This window comes from Medicago truncatula, chromosome 7 (genome assembly GCF_003473485.1).
Source record: "Medicago truncatula cultivar Jemalong A17 chromosome 7, MtrunA17r5.0-ANR, whole genome shotgun sequence".
In the NCBI taxonomy this organism is placed as follows: Eukaryota; Viridiplantae; Streptophyta; class Magnoliopsida; order Fabales; family Fabaceae; genus Medicago; species Medicago truncatula.
The window spans coordinates 29,896,457-29,912,814 of record NC_053048.1 but is presented as its reverse complement, the minus strand read 5'-3'; the positions used below and the strand labels follow the sequence as shown (position 1 = coordinate 29,912,814).

At 34.0% G+C, this 16,358-nt stretch overlaps 1 protein-coding gene across 2 annotated transcripts in view; it reads right to left on the bottom strand.

Annotated features, from left to right (window-relative positions):
* LOC25498625 (protein RETICULATA, chloroplastic) overlaps positions 1 to 16,358 on the bottom strand; it is a 61,352-nt gene that overhangs the window by 42,920 nt on the left and 2,074 nt on the right. Inside the window, exons 5-8 of one of the 2 annotated variants that reach the window (XM_013593554.3) lie at positions 16,229 to 16,298; positions 16,061 to 16,140; positions 14,545 to 14,609; positions 13,166 to 13,603 (exon numbers count right to left, since the gene is read on the bottom strand). In XM_013593554.3, coding sequence (XP_013449008.2) covers positions 13,410 to 13,603; positions 14,545 to 14,609; positions 16,061 to 16,140; positions 16,229 to 16,298 — 409 coding nt within the window. In that variant the 3' untranslated portion in view covers positions 13,166 to 13,409. Of the gene's footprint in view, positions 1 to 13,165; positions 13,604 to 14,544; positions 14,610 to 16,060; positions 16,141 to 16,228; positions 16,299 to 16,358 lie in introns of those variants that run through there. The other variant, XM_024771248.2, reaches the window with a different exon arrangement.

Here is a 16,358-nt window from a genome sequence, read left to right as displayed (position 1 = left end):
AGGATTCAAAATTTCAACGGGTTAATAATTATTTTGGTCTCTAGATGTGTAGCCATAATAGTCCTTCAATGTATCGAAATTTTAAAATAGTTATTGATTGTGCACTTTGTTAATCAAAATAGTTTTTTGTGTTAAAATAGTCTCTCAATGGTGACATTAACTCTTTTCATAAAGGACATGGTATGACAGTAACTAAGTACTTATAGTGGCTGATAGGACAATAAGTAACTATATCGATGGATTAATATGAAAATATTAATGAAATATTTTAATGTTATAAATTATTTAGACTAACATAATGCATAATCATAGACTATTTTAAAATTTCAATAAAGAATTATTATAATTACTCGGTACACATTCGTGAATCAATAACCCCAAATTTCAACTCACACCCTAAAAAATGGTTTAGCCGGATTGAACCATCTCAATTATGCGAAAATTGTTCTTCTCCAAACAAAAAACGCTCACTCCCATAAAAACTTACCAAAATACCTTCCACGTGAGTTAACTCACATTTGGTAAGTTGGAGTATAACCTACATGAGTTAACTCATGTTGGGGTTATAATCTACATGAGCTAACTCACGTTGGGTTATAACCCACGTGAGTTAACTCACATGGAATGTATCATTATAGCGAACGTAACTTAAGTCACAATGAGTTTAACACCTGCGTGACTTAAGTCACGTGGATAGGCATGTAAACAAAACTCATACCCGCGGGTACCCTCTCGAACCAAACCCAATTTGACGGGTTTTCCCCGCTTTGACTGGGTTTGGGTTTTCCCCGATTTCAAAACACGGGTTTGGGATGGGTAATGGGGATATATGTACCCACTTCGAACCCATACCCAAACCTGTCCCGAATGTAAAAAAATCAATTTACCACCCCTTTTGTATAAATAGAAACCCAAACTCTAAATCATTTCACTCACATAGTCAGAGTCTCAGTGTTTCAGATGACACTCATTTATTACGGTTCTCTCTATTTTCATTTCATATCTCACATTATCGGCCTCTCTTTTCTTAATCACCATAGTCATTGATCGTCATCATCTATTTGCTGGATAATGCATTACAACATATCGCTCGACGCTGCTAAATACTTTTATTTTTATAAAAAAATATCCACTGCGGGGATGAGGATGAGGCGAGGATACCCAAACCCGTCGGAGACGGGGATGAGATTCGATTTCTCATCCCCGCTGGATATGGGTAGGGTAACGAGTAGGAATATGGAAGTAGGGTATGAGGACGGAGAAGATAAAACTCGTCTCCATCCTATCCCATTGCCATGCCTACACGTGGCGGGTATTTTTGTTAGTTTGTATGAGAGTGAGCATTTTTTGTTGGGAGAAGAGCAATTTTCCAACTATGCCGGCCTATTCTTTAGGAGTTACCTATTAGCTTTTGCCAAACAGAAGATCTTCACAAAATTTGTTCTTCATATTTATTTTTGGGTACAATTTGTTCTTCATATTTTGTCCATATTGAGCACAATTTTAACATTTTTTAAGCATAATATGGGCATACATAAGTGCGACATAATATATGGACATATTTTAAATATAAAATGGTCATAACCTTGATACAAATATGAATATAAACTTGCCATTTGAGATAAAAAAAAAAAAAAAAAAAAAACAATTTTGTTTAGAAGGATGAAAACATCTTTTTTAGAGATGAAATTCAAAACTCACTATATCTTTAAGGGAAAAAAAAAAAAAACATATTTATCTCTTATATCTACCGTACAATCTAAGTACTCTGCACCAAAGCTCATTTATTAATGAGGTTCCATAACATCTTCACGTGGAATAAATATCATATTTTGACAGCTTGTGTGATAAATATGGTAATAAACAAATTCACCTTTTTGAAACGGTTTCAAGTCATTATTTCTATTTGATTGTAAATAAAAATTTTCCAAAAGATAATTATTATAATTATTTCCATCCTCCTTTTTTATTTTTGGGTGGGCTATGTTTCTTTAATAAAAAGTAATGGCTATGTCACTAATCTGTTTTCTAGTCACAGTTAGGGCATGGACCACGTAGCATATGCACGTTCCCGCACTTACATAGAAGAAGCAAGCATTCTAAAACTAAAACTTCCTGATGAATGACAGAAATCGTATATGGATAAAAGTAAAATAAAAAGATGGATTTGGGGAAAGAAATGGTGAAAGAATGCGTCACATTCACTTCCAATCCAAGAAGGAATGCTAAGCCTTGAGGAATCGCCACAATGGTAAGGAAGCCATTGATAAGATTCGATAAACTTGGTTCAATCCAGAACCAAAAAGAAGCAAAGCTTCACAACACACAAAGTGTATTTTTTTTTATCAAAATTCTACTTGTCCCTTCATTATTTTCGCCCCCTTTATATAGGAAATAGGCTTGGATGCTGAAATGCTTACAATCATAACATAATTAGTGTTATAACTCCTAGGTGGCTAGTTATTACAAAAGAGGTTACAATTTAATTGGATCTTTAAAGTTGGTGGCTGATCAATGCATGAGAAGGTTACATATTCATTTGCACATTGATTTGTGAATGCTTATTATGGCTAGACGTTACATTTCCACAAACACCACCTTTAATTCTTCAGCTAACATACTTTAACCACGTCTTCTACTTACAGCTCATTCTGCACCATTAAATATTCCGAATTTGCTCTTGACTCAAACAGATGAAATGTAGAGAATTTGGTAAGCTTTCCAACGAGTTAAAGATCACCTCAAACGGACATCCAGAGCTCCAGATATAGCCAAAACAAGACAGACATATCATGACCTACGAAAATAAAACTTTGAACCCAAAATTAATTTGGTTCTTTTATTCCACAATGACTTTATTATTCTTTTCAAGAGAGAGAATATTAGGATCACATCACTTCCCCACTACACGTTGTTGATTGATATAGTTGATTTGTTGTTTATAACTTATTTTTATACATGAAAACACGTTTGCTTCATAAAAGTTATATAGTAAGGAATTTGGCGTAAGCCCTTTGCTATTTTTTCACAAGTGTATAAAAATAAGTTATAAACAACAAATCAACTATATCAATCAACAACGTGTAGTGGCGAAGTTTTAGTTTTACAATGCTTGCTTCTTCTATGTAAGTGCGGGAACGTGCATATGCTACGTGGTCCATGCCCTAATTGTGACTAGAAGACAGATTAGTGACATAGCCATTACTTTTTCTTAAAGAAACATAGCCCACCCAAAAATAAAAAAGGAGGATGGAAATAATTATAATAATTATCTTTTGGAAAAATTTTATTTACAATCAAATAGAAGTAATGACTTGAAACTGTTTCAAAAAGGTGAATTTGTTTATTACAATATCTTGTCACACAAGCTATCAAAATATGATATTTATTCCTCCGGAAGATGTTATGGAACCTTATTAATAAATGAGCTTTGGTGGGAAGTACTTAGATTGTACGGTAGATATAAGAGATAAATATGTATTTTTTTTTTCATATATTATGTTGCAATCATGTATGCCCATATTATGCTTAAAAAAATGTGAAAAAAATGTTAAAATTGTGTTCAATATGGACAAAATATGAAGAACAAATTGTACCCAAAAATAAATATGAAGAACAAAATTTGTGAAGATGAAAATAACATTTCTCGAAATATCATCCCAAATAATATAATTTCATACTTTGAAAAAACTCACCTTTTATAATTTTCAAAATTACTCATTTAGGGTTCGGGGGTTGGTTATATTTAGGGAAGGTGTTAGCACCCTAAACATTAGTAGTACTCTACGAGAACCTCTTGATTTTATTTAACTTTCTGTGCTTAAACTTGCTTGCTTTTGAAGAGATGAAAATGGAATTGAATTATGAGTTGAAAAGGAAAAGAAGATTGATTTTAATTGAAGAGATAAAAGAAAATCGTTTTTTAGTTGATTTGGAAGGACAAGGTCCTCTGCCTACGTACCCGTGAGGCATTAAAACCTCGTAGTTCGGGGTAAAAATTGACGTTTGATTTGTTTTTTTGTTTTTTATTAGTTTTTGAAAAATGTTTGAAATAAAAAAAGCCAAGTGGCAAATTGGAATTTGTTTGTGTTTTTTATATTGAAAGAAATAGATTTGAAGTAGAATTAGAATTGATTTGAAATTTGATTAAGAAAGAAAATAAAAAATAAAAAGACGATCACTTGATTTAAGATCAAGGTTTATTGTGTAAAGTTCCTTTTTGTGAATTATTTATATTTGAATGTTTTTGTTGTTTTGGCAAAATAGATGAAAATTAAACTAAACATAGCAATAAAAATAAAAGCATAGGACCAGAGCACTCTGGAGAATGATTAAATTAAACAAAAATATAATATTAACAGTTAATTTAGGACCAGAGCACTCTGGATTAATTTAATTCACAAGGACCAGATTGTTCTGGAGAATAATTAAATTAAACAAGAATATAATATTAACAGTTAATTTAGGACCAGAGCACTCTGAATTAATTTAATTAACAAGGACCAGATTATTCTGGAGAATAATTAAATTAAACAAGAATAAAATATTAACAGTTAATTTAGGACCAGAGCACTCTGGATTAACAGAAAGAGAGAATTAAAATGCATGAGAAATAAAGTAAAAATGAGATTCAGGGGGGTGCAAGCAGTAATAAGGGGTGTTGAAATTAAAATAAAAGCAGACTGGGTTGAAAAGAGAAGACAGGCGCGCTGTTGGGCCTAAGGGTGTTAGACCGGTTCGGTTCAAGCCTGGTTCGGGTCCAGGAGAAACGAACCGGTTCGAGGTAGTATATAACGGTTGTAGGACCCGGTTTTTTTCATTTCCCCTTTCCTTTCTCTCACTAACTTGTTTTTAGAGAGAAGCTCTCTTCTCTCTCCTTCTATCTTCTTCTTCTCCGGTGAGAAGAGTGGTGGCCGGAGGCACTTCCGGCGCGGTGGTAGACCGGCCAAGGCGGCGCCACCACGCCGGAAAAAAGAAACTCCCTTTTTTAAAAAAGGTTTCAACTTTCCCACTTCTTTTTTCGTCCTCTATTCGATTCCACCCTCAAAATTCCAAACAAAAGAACGTACGGTCCTAGATCTAAGATTAGAAAATACTACCTTTTTGATTTGAACTGTTTTTTATGACGGTTTGGTTCGTTGCCGGATTCGGATTTTGTTTGAGAATAACGTGCGTGTGTGATTGTGTTGTTTTGCGGTTTGTACGGGTGTGTATGATGTTTGGTTTTTTGAGTGGTGATTGTTAGGTGAAAACACAGTTCTGATGAGCTTGTGTCGTGTTTGGATCGGTTGTTGATAGTTTTGGTTGGATTGAGTTGGTGTTGGTAAATTGTTCTCTGTTAACTGGATTTTTTTTAGCTCTTCTTGCAGGTTTGGATGGAATGAAAGTTGTTGTCTGCTTCTCTGTGAACTTCGGTCCTCCTCCTCCTAGTGTGTTTGAGCGCGTTTTTTATTTTGGCTCTTGTTATTGTCTTCTTTTGACTGGTTTGTGTGTTGTATTTATAGAACTGGAGACAATAACTGCCTTGGCTTGGGATTAAGGGGACATGGGCTGGCGACAGCTGTGTGGATTGGAACAAAAAACAAAAAAAAACAACAAAATGATATTTTTGGACATAAAAAATAAAAAATAATAAAAAATAAAAAACTAAATGAGTTAATTAAATAAATTAAAAGGAATTTAAATAAAAGATGGAAACTAAAAAGTAAATAAATAATGAAAGTTGAGAGAAGAGGGTCCGACTTGGAATCAAATATGAGGTATTTTAAAATACCCACGTGTCAAGGGTATTTAAAGAAAGATGGAATTTAAAGAAAAATAAAGAGAGATGAGGGCTCGACTTGGAACCAACAATTGAAAAGTCAGAGACTGACCCAAGGTCAAAGGGCGTATGAATGTAGGGTCTTAGGTCAAAAATTGGGGTATGACACCTATTCACTTGACTTAAGTCAAACAGGTGTTAAACTCATTGTGACTTAAGTTACGTTCGCTATAATGACACATCCCATGTGAGTTAACTCACGTGGGTTATAACCCAACGTGAGTTAGCTCATGTAGATTATAACCCGAGCATGAGTTAACTCATGTAGGTTATACTCCAATTTACCAAACGTGAGTTAACTCACGTGGAGGGTATTTTGGTAAGTTTTTATGGGAGTGAGCGTTTTTTGTTGGGAGAAGAACAATTTTCGCATAATTGAGATGGGTCAATCCGGCTAACCCATTTTTTAGGGTGTGAGTTAAAATTTGGGGTTATCGATTCACGAATGTGTACCGAGTAATTATAATAATTCTTTATTGGGTGAGGGTGAGGTTTAATTTCAATAGTATAGATTGTAATTCTGATTTTGGTTTAACATGTTTCTGGTAGAAGTTGGGAATTTGAGTTTAGGTTTGATTCTTTGATTTTTGGGTGGATTGAGTGTAGGAATCATTGTTTTAGTGTTAGAAATATGTTCTGGTTGCATACAGTATTTCATTGCACTTCTATAAACTGTTTTGGTGAGTGAAATTGAGGAAATTGAGATTTTTGGAAAGAAAAAAAAAACCTGCATTCTGCCCGTACAGACATTCATCGCTCGCCCCGGCGAGCAGCCTGTCTCGCCTCGTGAGTGAGCAATCTTCATAGCTCGCCCCACGAGCAGAACCACTCGCCATAGTGAGTAAGTGAGTGAGAGATCATGATTTTCAGATTGTTATCATAAGGTATAAGTTGGTTAGTTTTGAGTATCTGGATGTTTTTAGAGACGACTGAGACAATTTTCATATTAAAAAGATGAATAGGGAGCTTAAAAATGAGAATTTAGTGGGAAAAATGTCAAAACTCCCGAGAGCACCCATTTTCTCGTTCGCCTCGTACTCGCCACGGCGAGTAACCCATTTCATAAGTTCGCCATAGCGAGCAGATGTGCTCGCGAGGCGAGTTGCCTAGTACCTGAAGCTGTTTGTTACGTAATTGAATAGAAATGAATGAACTTGATGTAGGAGCTTGACTATAATTTATTGTGTTATTTTCTGGAGCTATTGAATTAATTATGGTGATTTATTGATGACTGTGATGTATGCTTATATCTAAATAAATCATACATGTCGTTGAATTATTGAGTTGTAGGTAGATATACACAAGTTGAGTCCATTGCATAAACATAAAGCAGTGAGGGCTTATGCCCTGTGACTGCTTTAACCATTCAAATTCGGTGAGGGCTTATGCCTTGTAAATTGGTACCACATGCATGTGCATAGTCGCATTTGGTGAGGAGTCTTAGTGGTGTTGTCATGTAATTGCATGAGTCGTTGTTGGTGATTGAGTAATAATTCTTACTATTGATTGAAGATGAATATGATGTTAATGATGTGATCATGAAATATATATATATATATATATATGTGCGCGCGCACACACACACACAATGATGTATTGATGATATTTAGGATGTTAGATTCAATTGATGAATTATATATTTATTATTGTTGTTTGTGAATCTCACCCCTTCTGCTTGGAAATGTTGCCCTTCCTATGGGTAACTTGCAAGTGATGAAGAATAGTAGAGTGGTGGCTCAAGTGTCTAGGGCTCTGATACGTAACGGGATGGGAATTAGTTGTTTATTTTCATTCCTTATGTATCAATTTTGGAACATGCTGATGTAGCCCTTTATTGTTGTTGAACAATTTTGATGAATATTATGTTGAGACCTTTGTGCCAGGATTATTGTTGGATGTTGATGTTAGATATTTTGAAAAATATTCCGCTGCAAATTATTGGTTTAACTATTAGGTTGATTTTAATAAATAGTTTTATATTCTATTTAAAAAATTTTGAAAACCAGTGTGACATGCCCGTTGTTTGTTGAACTCTGATTATTTTATTTTTTATTAATTGTTTGGGGTAACGGGGTGTTACACTTTATGAAAAGAGTTAGTGTCACCATTGAGAGACTGTTTTAACATAAAAAACTATTTTGATTAACGAAGTGCACAATCAATAACTATTTTAAAATTTTGATACATTGAAGGACTATTATGGCTACACATCTAGAGACCAAAATAATTATTAACCCGTTGAAATTTTGAATCCTACCATTCAAGTTGGCTCATCTTGCTTAATTTCACTTTTACATAACTCTATTTATTCTAGATGTGTAGAATCGATTTTAATTAGTTGTTTTCAAGTACAATTGATTTTGCCTCCATAATTGATTCTAGTTAGAGTTAGAAGTTGGGACTTTTGATTTTGGAATTGATTTTGACCCTCAAATTTGTTGTTTACTCACTTTAGAGAAGTGTATCCAAACATAAATCATTTTGACACTCAACTCAATTTTAGTATGTATTTGATTCTAGCTGTGGACTTTTGTATTTGTTGCGCGTACTAGTTTGTGTTTTTGTATTATATTCTTGAGTTGTTGGTAGCTAGTTTTCTATATTTATATGTCTATGCATGTTTGAAATTTCTATTTGTGTCTATCCTTTAAACCTTAAACTATTATCCTTGTGATAGCATTTTTTATTTTAGTTTTTGCCTTTTAAAAGAGGCTTAAATGCTCTTTTGGTCCCTTAACTATTTAATTGGTATCGCTTTGGTCCCTTAACTAAAAAAAAGATTGTTTGTGGATTTTAAGTTTTTTTTTAGTCTCGTTTTGGTCCCTTCTGTTAGGTTTCCGTTAGGATTTTTAAAAAAAAGTTAACTCTTGGACACGTGTCACCTTGTCATTGGCTTTGAGTTTTTTTTTACAAAAATTTATTTATTTATTTAAAAAATCCCAAAGCCAATGACAAAGTGACACGTGTCACCTTGTCATTGGTTCTGGATTTTTTTTACAAAAAAATAAAAAAAATATATTTATATTTAAAAAAAAATATCTCAGAGCCAATGAGAAGGTGACACGTGTCCACACTTAACGTTTTTTTATTAAAACTAACGGAAACCTAACAGAAGGGACCAAAACGAGACTAAAAAAAACTTAAAATCCTCAAACAATCTCTTTTTTAGTTAAGGGACCAAAGCGATACCAATTAAATAGTTAAGGAACCAAAAGAGCATTTAAGCCTTTAAAAGAATAAAAGATCAAAGATATAAAAAATTTAACACTTTCAAATTATGTGATTCGAGCAAATGAGCAAAATCTAACAAGTCGATCAAATTGTTGTAAACTTGAAACAAGTCAAACTTGAGCTATAAAAAGATTTGTATCAAACTTGACTCGAGTTTTGAACTAAACCAATTTGGACTCTGATATTTTTATATTTTAATATTGTTGAAATAATTAGAATATATCTTGAGGTGTGCTTAAATGGCATATACATCCTTATTTTTCATTTAAAAAGACACTCTTATTTATTGAAACTCTGGTTTGTTGAAAATGGTTGTACTCGTCTTTTCTCTATTCTTGTTAGATTTTTTTTTAAGCAACTCTTCTTGTTAGATGGCACTCCTTTATTACAACGTAGAAGAAGTTTAGGAATCATTTGAGTATAACGAAGGATCCGAGTAGTTTTCTTTTCTAAGTTGTGTAGCAACTAGCAAAGAGTATTTTTAACTCCTATGTTGTTGAGTAGCTCACTAAGTCACGAGTGATATAATTTGGGAGCATACAGTGTATGTATGTATGCTTAATGTGTATATTTTACACCTTAATTTTTTAAAAATTGTGATTTTGGCTCCTTAACAAAAAAAAAATGCAATTTTGACCCCTAAACGTTGCAAAGTTGTTGAGAAGCCGCCACGTGTCCCAAAACAGGGGTCATAATCGCAACTTTTTTAAAAGATAAGGGATCAAAAGAGCATATTTCCCTTAAGTTAGAGAGTCAAAATAGCATATTTCCTTAAACATGGGGAGTCACTTTTGCCATTTTTTTAAGGAGTCAAAGTCGCTACTTTTGCAAGCTTAGGGGGTGAATAGTGTGTTTAAACCATGTATGTATCTTACTATATTTTTAAGAACCCATGATAAAAGTTTGGCTAAATTGCATTTTTGATCCCTTAACTACTTAGGTAGTTTCTGTAACACCCCGTTTTCCCAATATACAAATTTCTTAAACATTTATCAGAGTAAAAACCATAAACGGGATATCACATAAAAACGTAATGCAAAAACAGTTAAATAATAATTTAACTTCCACATATTATCTTAACATAGCAGCGGAATATTAGTTCATAAACCATAAATCAGTTTGGCACGCAGGCCCCAAATAAAGATCTTAAAAGAGTTAAACAAAACAGAAATTGTCATAGCAGTTCACGTAAAAGAATGAAGCATGTTATAGCATATAACCCCATCCCGTTACGTATCAGAGCGACCTAGACGACACAGTGAAGGCAAGGCCAACTAACGAAAGCAACTGCACACTAAGCACGATCACCTGCAAGTTACCTATACGAAGGGCAACATTTTCAAGCAGAAGGGGTGAGATTTCATAACAAAATAATGCTAATCAAAGTAATTCGAATCATAATTAACATTAACATCATAATCATTCTTGGATAACTTTGCATATTCAAATAACAAGTATCACGTATTCACATATTCAATAAACAAGTATCACGTATTCACTTATTCCATCGTCATCAATAACATAGCATTAGGAACATGACAATGTGACAATGCTCCTAGACTCCTTATATGCATGTGGTACCAATCGTCATCATAAGTATTAATATACTTTAATCGTGCGGAGGACAAAGCTCCTATAAAACGTGCGGAGGACAAAGCTCCTAATATTCGTGGTGAGGACTAAGCTCAATGATATGCTATGCATGGACACATATGAACAAAACATCGTAATCAACTTATCAACATGCATCCAATAATTTGGAGCTAAACTTCATCATGTAATTATGCACTTAGTTAAATAACGGAAGCAGCATAAATAGGTCACATAACAAGATGATATCATTATATCAAAGCACATAATTTGTATCATTATCACATTTTCTTATCTTGCATGAATATACAATACAATAGTTCATATTCAATTAATATTAATATAACTTAAACAACTCTACAGTATACATTAAACGACATCACTAGGTCTCATTACCAGTTAGGGGTTCACTCTTGATCAACAAGTGCGACGCAGATCGCATAAACTCATAAACAAGTTCATCCTGGTTGTACTCGCGAGGCGAGAGTACTTACTCGCCATGGCGAGTACCACTCAACTCCCAAACTAAGGTTGCTCTGGGTTCCCTCTGATCCTACATTCATTCCTAATCAATACTAGGTATGTTCAGGTACTCAAAGGCATACAAGATTCAACTAAAAAGGTTGAAACACGAAATATGACATGCACTCTGCCTAAGCTCGCGAGGCGAGGAAGGGTTGCTCGCCATGGCGAGTTGTACCAAACAACTCGCGAGGCGAAGGGAAGGGGCTCGCGTGGCGAGCGATGAAGTTCATCACTCGCAAGGCGAGGATCATCCCTCGCCGTGGCGAGCGATGAACAGAAGCACGGGCAGACTAGGGTTTTTCTCAAAAATTCATCACACAACATGGTTCAAGGCGTGGTTTGATTCCAGAATTCATCCTAAACATATTCTAAGGTTAAAGGACGGTTCTTTCATCAATCTAACAAGTTTTACCGTTTGATCATCAATTTTTAGGGTTTTGACCTAATTCCAAAACTTCTCTAAATCAATCCTAACTTTGTCAACTAACCATCAGAATTACAGTAAATAACATTATTGAATTATTAGTCTCACCCTTACCTTAATTTGCAGAAATCGCAGCACTCTACCTTGGTTCCTCTAGACTTGGCTTTTTCTCCCTTTTCCAAAAGTTTTCACGTACAAAGTGTTTTTTCTAAACCTAGGTCTATTCTTTTATATCTCCTCTTAAAATACTTATCTTATCTCACTTTCTCCCCCAAAACTATCTAAAATATCAAAACAGCCCTCAACTAAATATTTTATATTATTTTCAAATCTTTATTCTATTTATCAATAAAATAATTCTCATATCATAATCAAATCCTCCAAAACTCATAACTTATCACGTCATCAATCAAATCACTAAATTCACCACAAATCATCAAAACATATCAAAATCATGCATATACTATATAATTATAATATAATGGCCTAAACTCGATTAAATAACGATTAAACGAAAGTGGGCGTTACAGTTTCACTTTGGTCCCTTAATTAAAATTTGATTTATTTTGGTCTCGTAACTTATCTTTGTTACACATTTTGGTCCTTCCCGTTAGTTTTAATTCAAAAATGTTAGGTTTTCTTCATCATTTTCTCCTCTTTTTCATCTTCATATCATCTCCATCAACCTTCAACAATAAGAATCCCAAAAAAATTCCAGAAGAAAATGAAGAAAACCTAACGTTTTTGAATTAAAACTAATGGAAAGGACCAAAATATGTAACCGAGAGAGGTTAAAGGACCAAAATAAATCGAATTTTAATTAAGGGACCAAAGCGATACTACCTAAATAGTTAAGGAATCAAAAATGCAATTTAGCCTAATAGTTTATCATGGTCATTGACTATTGGTAGTCTGTTTCTCACAATTTTCCCCACATTACACAAGATCTAACCTAAATAAAATTGGCAATCCATCTCCACTAATTTTTATAGGGTCAATTCTACAGTGTAATAACGCACAACTTAATTTTCATCATTTGATCAATAAATCTTGATCACCATTAAATCAAATGATATATGATGAAATTTATTAATATAAAGCTGAAAAATATACTTGTGTATGGTGCAATATCATTATTGACAAAGTCGTTTGATACTATATTGCATGAAATATATTTACCATATTGTTTTTACCTCAACTATCTCTATAGTCAACCCGATCACCTAAATCTAACAGTAGAATAGCTGCTAAGTTAAAAGCTTTAACTAAGTAGCAAACAATAACCAGAATTGAGTTTAAACCATTTACGAAGGCTTAACACGTTAATTGACCACTGAATTTGTCATACTTTATCTTGTTAATGAGAGAGCTACATGTGTACAGCAAATGATTCTTAATACCAAGGCAGTAGGTTACGCCTCAAGTGGTTAATGAATTCTTGAGTTTTAGAGAAAGATAGAGATAAATTGTTCGGGAGAATTCAAGTTTGAATCCTAACCGGAACAATCATTGGTCAGATTTTACGTACCACTGGGCCGAACTTTGTCATGGTTCTCTTCCCCTGTGAACCATGGTTAAGACAAAAAAACAGTAGACTTCATCATTAAGGTTAATTACCAAAATAGAGGGAACAAATGCTCATCCTCTAAATTTATTGCCTAAAACCTTTCTAAACCAATCCACGCACCCTTAATCTTTGGTCATTATAGGTCCATGAACCGGAGGTAGAAATTTATGCTTCAACCTCAAGAAAATTTATGGCTAGAAAATTACATCTACAAGACTACAACACATTACAAAACAAGATAATTGAAGAAACTATTGTACTCCACTCCACCTAGCCCAGTCAACAAACTGCATGCCACCATAAACATTGTTGGCAAAACGCACACCAACTGTGAAAGCCAGAGCAACTGGTGGAACCTGTTTTGCCATTGGCGATGCTTCTACCAAACATTCCAGTCCATTGATGACCTGGTATCGCGTGTTTGAAGATACCCCAAGGAACACACCTGCATGGATGTTCGGGAAACATGTCACATGCAGAACAAAATACATGTCAAGTTGGTCTATAGATCAATAATGCTGAAAAGTCAAAATAATGCTGAAAGAGAAAACAGACAAATCAAGCATGACAAATCTTGGTGATCCATATTGCACATAACTTGTTAGTGTTTCTGTTGTATAGTTAGATTTATATTCTTCAATATGATAACATATTTTCCTTGTTTTGTGCTACGAAGCACTGACACAACACTAACACATAGACACCAGTGAAAATTTGAGAAAATAAAAGTGAAAATATGTAATTGAAAGTGCTGGTGTTGGACGACACACATTCAATCTGAAGTGCAAGTACTACATAGGTCGTCGGAGTGATTAGAGATGGAAAAAAGGAAGAGGTTAAACTGATGTTGCCAGAGAACAACATACCAAGTTGTATCTTTAGAATAGAAAACAATAAAAGTCATAAATCAACGGTAAGGGAAAAATAATCTAGTATTGTCAACCAACCACCACTCTAATTGAACTACACAGTCATGATTAAATAGAATAGAAGCTTCTAAACAGCACTAACAAACTAGCTGTTCAAAGAATATACTAGTAATCAATAAAATCAGTTCTGGACATTCATAAAAAAAAAAAAAAACACATAATAGTTTATAAGAGACAAATTTCAATAACTTGAAAGAAAAAAAAATCATTTTTGGCTGTTATCAATCATCGTATTGTTATACAATTTATTCTTTAATGATATTATGACTATTGACAAACAAAGGAATCAAATTTAACCTCAACTTAATTCATAGGTATTAAATTGATATTGGTGTTATAATTGACGACTTTTACAGTTTCCTAATGACTGAATAAAAAAAAATGGTTGCTGTTTTCTGGATAGATATAAAAGAGCTAAAAATCATGTAATAATGTTAAAAAATGAACAATTTCATACCCCAAAGAGCAGCACTCTTCAAAAGAGGTGGTACAGGTACGTCGTCCTCTGATGTCTTTATGTTCCTGGTAGCAAAGAAGAGGTGAGATATTAATCGCTCTAAAAAATAAGAGTCAATTTACTGCAAATAGTGCAAGTATCATTCAGTATGAACACCATTTACGCTATTTAACTTTAGAGTAGTGCTTACAACACTCTTTTCAACACTCTCAAATACTCACTTTTTTATTGGCTTAAATTATGGTGGGTCTCACACTTTAGAAATGTGTTCACTTAAAGTGGTGGATCATACATTGGTTTTATCCAATAAGAGAATGAGTGTTGAAGAGAGTGTTGAAAAAGGAGTGTCCCTAGCATTCTTCTTAACTTTAAGCTACTGACAATACGAAATGTTTAACAACCCCTAGGGGTTGGCTTGGTAGTGAAGGCTTGGGACCTAGCCCTAGTAATTTGTTCCTCTCTAGGTCTCAGGTTCAAATCCCCCAGATGACAACAATTCTTGTGTTGGACTAGTACATATAGGACTTTGTCATGGCTTCAATTGGATCCCCCCGCTAGTGAACGGTAGGATTGGTCCCCAAGATTAGTCGGCAATTGGACCAAATACCGAGTTTCCCAAAAAAAACAAATTACATGTTTAACATTATCAGTAAACTATGCTGCCAGTTTAAAATCTGCTCCTAAAACCTATTTATGTAAAGTGAAAAGCCTTAGTTCATATAATGAAGTCGCACTTTGGCTTTGTTTTGATAAACAGCTTATCATAAGCTATTACTATTTACTATAACAAAAGATAAAATAAAATCAAAAGTGTTTTCAAATAAGCTATTAGCTATTTTCATAAGCTATCCAAGAGAGCTTACGAAATATGCTGAAAACAGCTTAAAGACATGTCATAAGTTGTGTCCAAAAGCTCTCTAAAAGAGTCTCATGAGTGTTTTTGACGGTAGATAAGCTCAAATACTCCAACTCAAACATTCCTTGTTTATTGTTTTTGTAGAGAGCTTTATATGAAAAGTGGTTTAAACTTCTCGGTAAGTGCTCAAACATTCCGTGCAAATAATTGATTCCAATTCAAAATAAGTGCTCAAACGTATATACAATCATTTATTAACTCAAACATTCCAAATGCCTTGAATACTTCTCGGTAAAAAAAATATCAGCGGAATCGTTATTATATTAGAAGATCCACATGGCCAATTGTCAGAGGAGGGGTGCTAGGAACACTCTCTAACACTTGCTCTCCAATCGGATTAAACCCATGTGGATCTCACCACTTTACGTGGGACTCATTTCCAAACTGTTTGACACACATTGACTTTGTCCAATAAGAGAGTGAGAGTTAGAGAGAGTATTCCTAGCACTCCGCATTGTCAGATATATGATTAGAAAGGCAAAAAAAAAAAATCAACATCAGAGGGAACGAGGGAAAAACATATAGTGACTGAACATGGAAAACATATTGTGTGTAAATCGTGCAAACTATGTAATGAAAATGGTAGACAAGAAACCACACCGCTTTGCAGTCATGATCATGTTTGCAATGCCTTGGCCTATAATACCACATCCAAATCCAACACCTGCATACATTATACCCTGGAAATAGAAATGTCCATTCAAATGAAACACTCATTGAAACCTCTCATAATTTGGTTAACCAAAAATATAATCTTGCATTCATTACCTTGAAGAAGTATGTTCCAAGTCTCTGCTGCACAGAAAATCTACATCCTGGTCTTTCAGCTTCAAATACACTGCATAAAGCGAGCAAAAAGAAAATTAGTGAAAATCTTTTTCAGACTCTAAAGACAAAA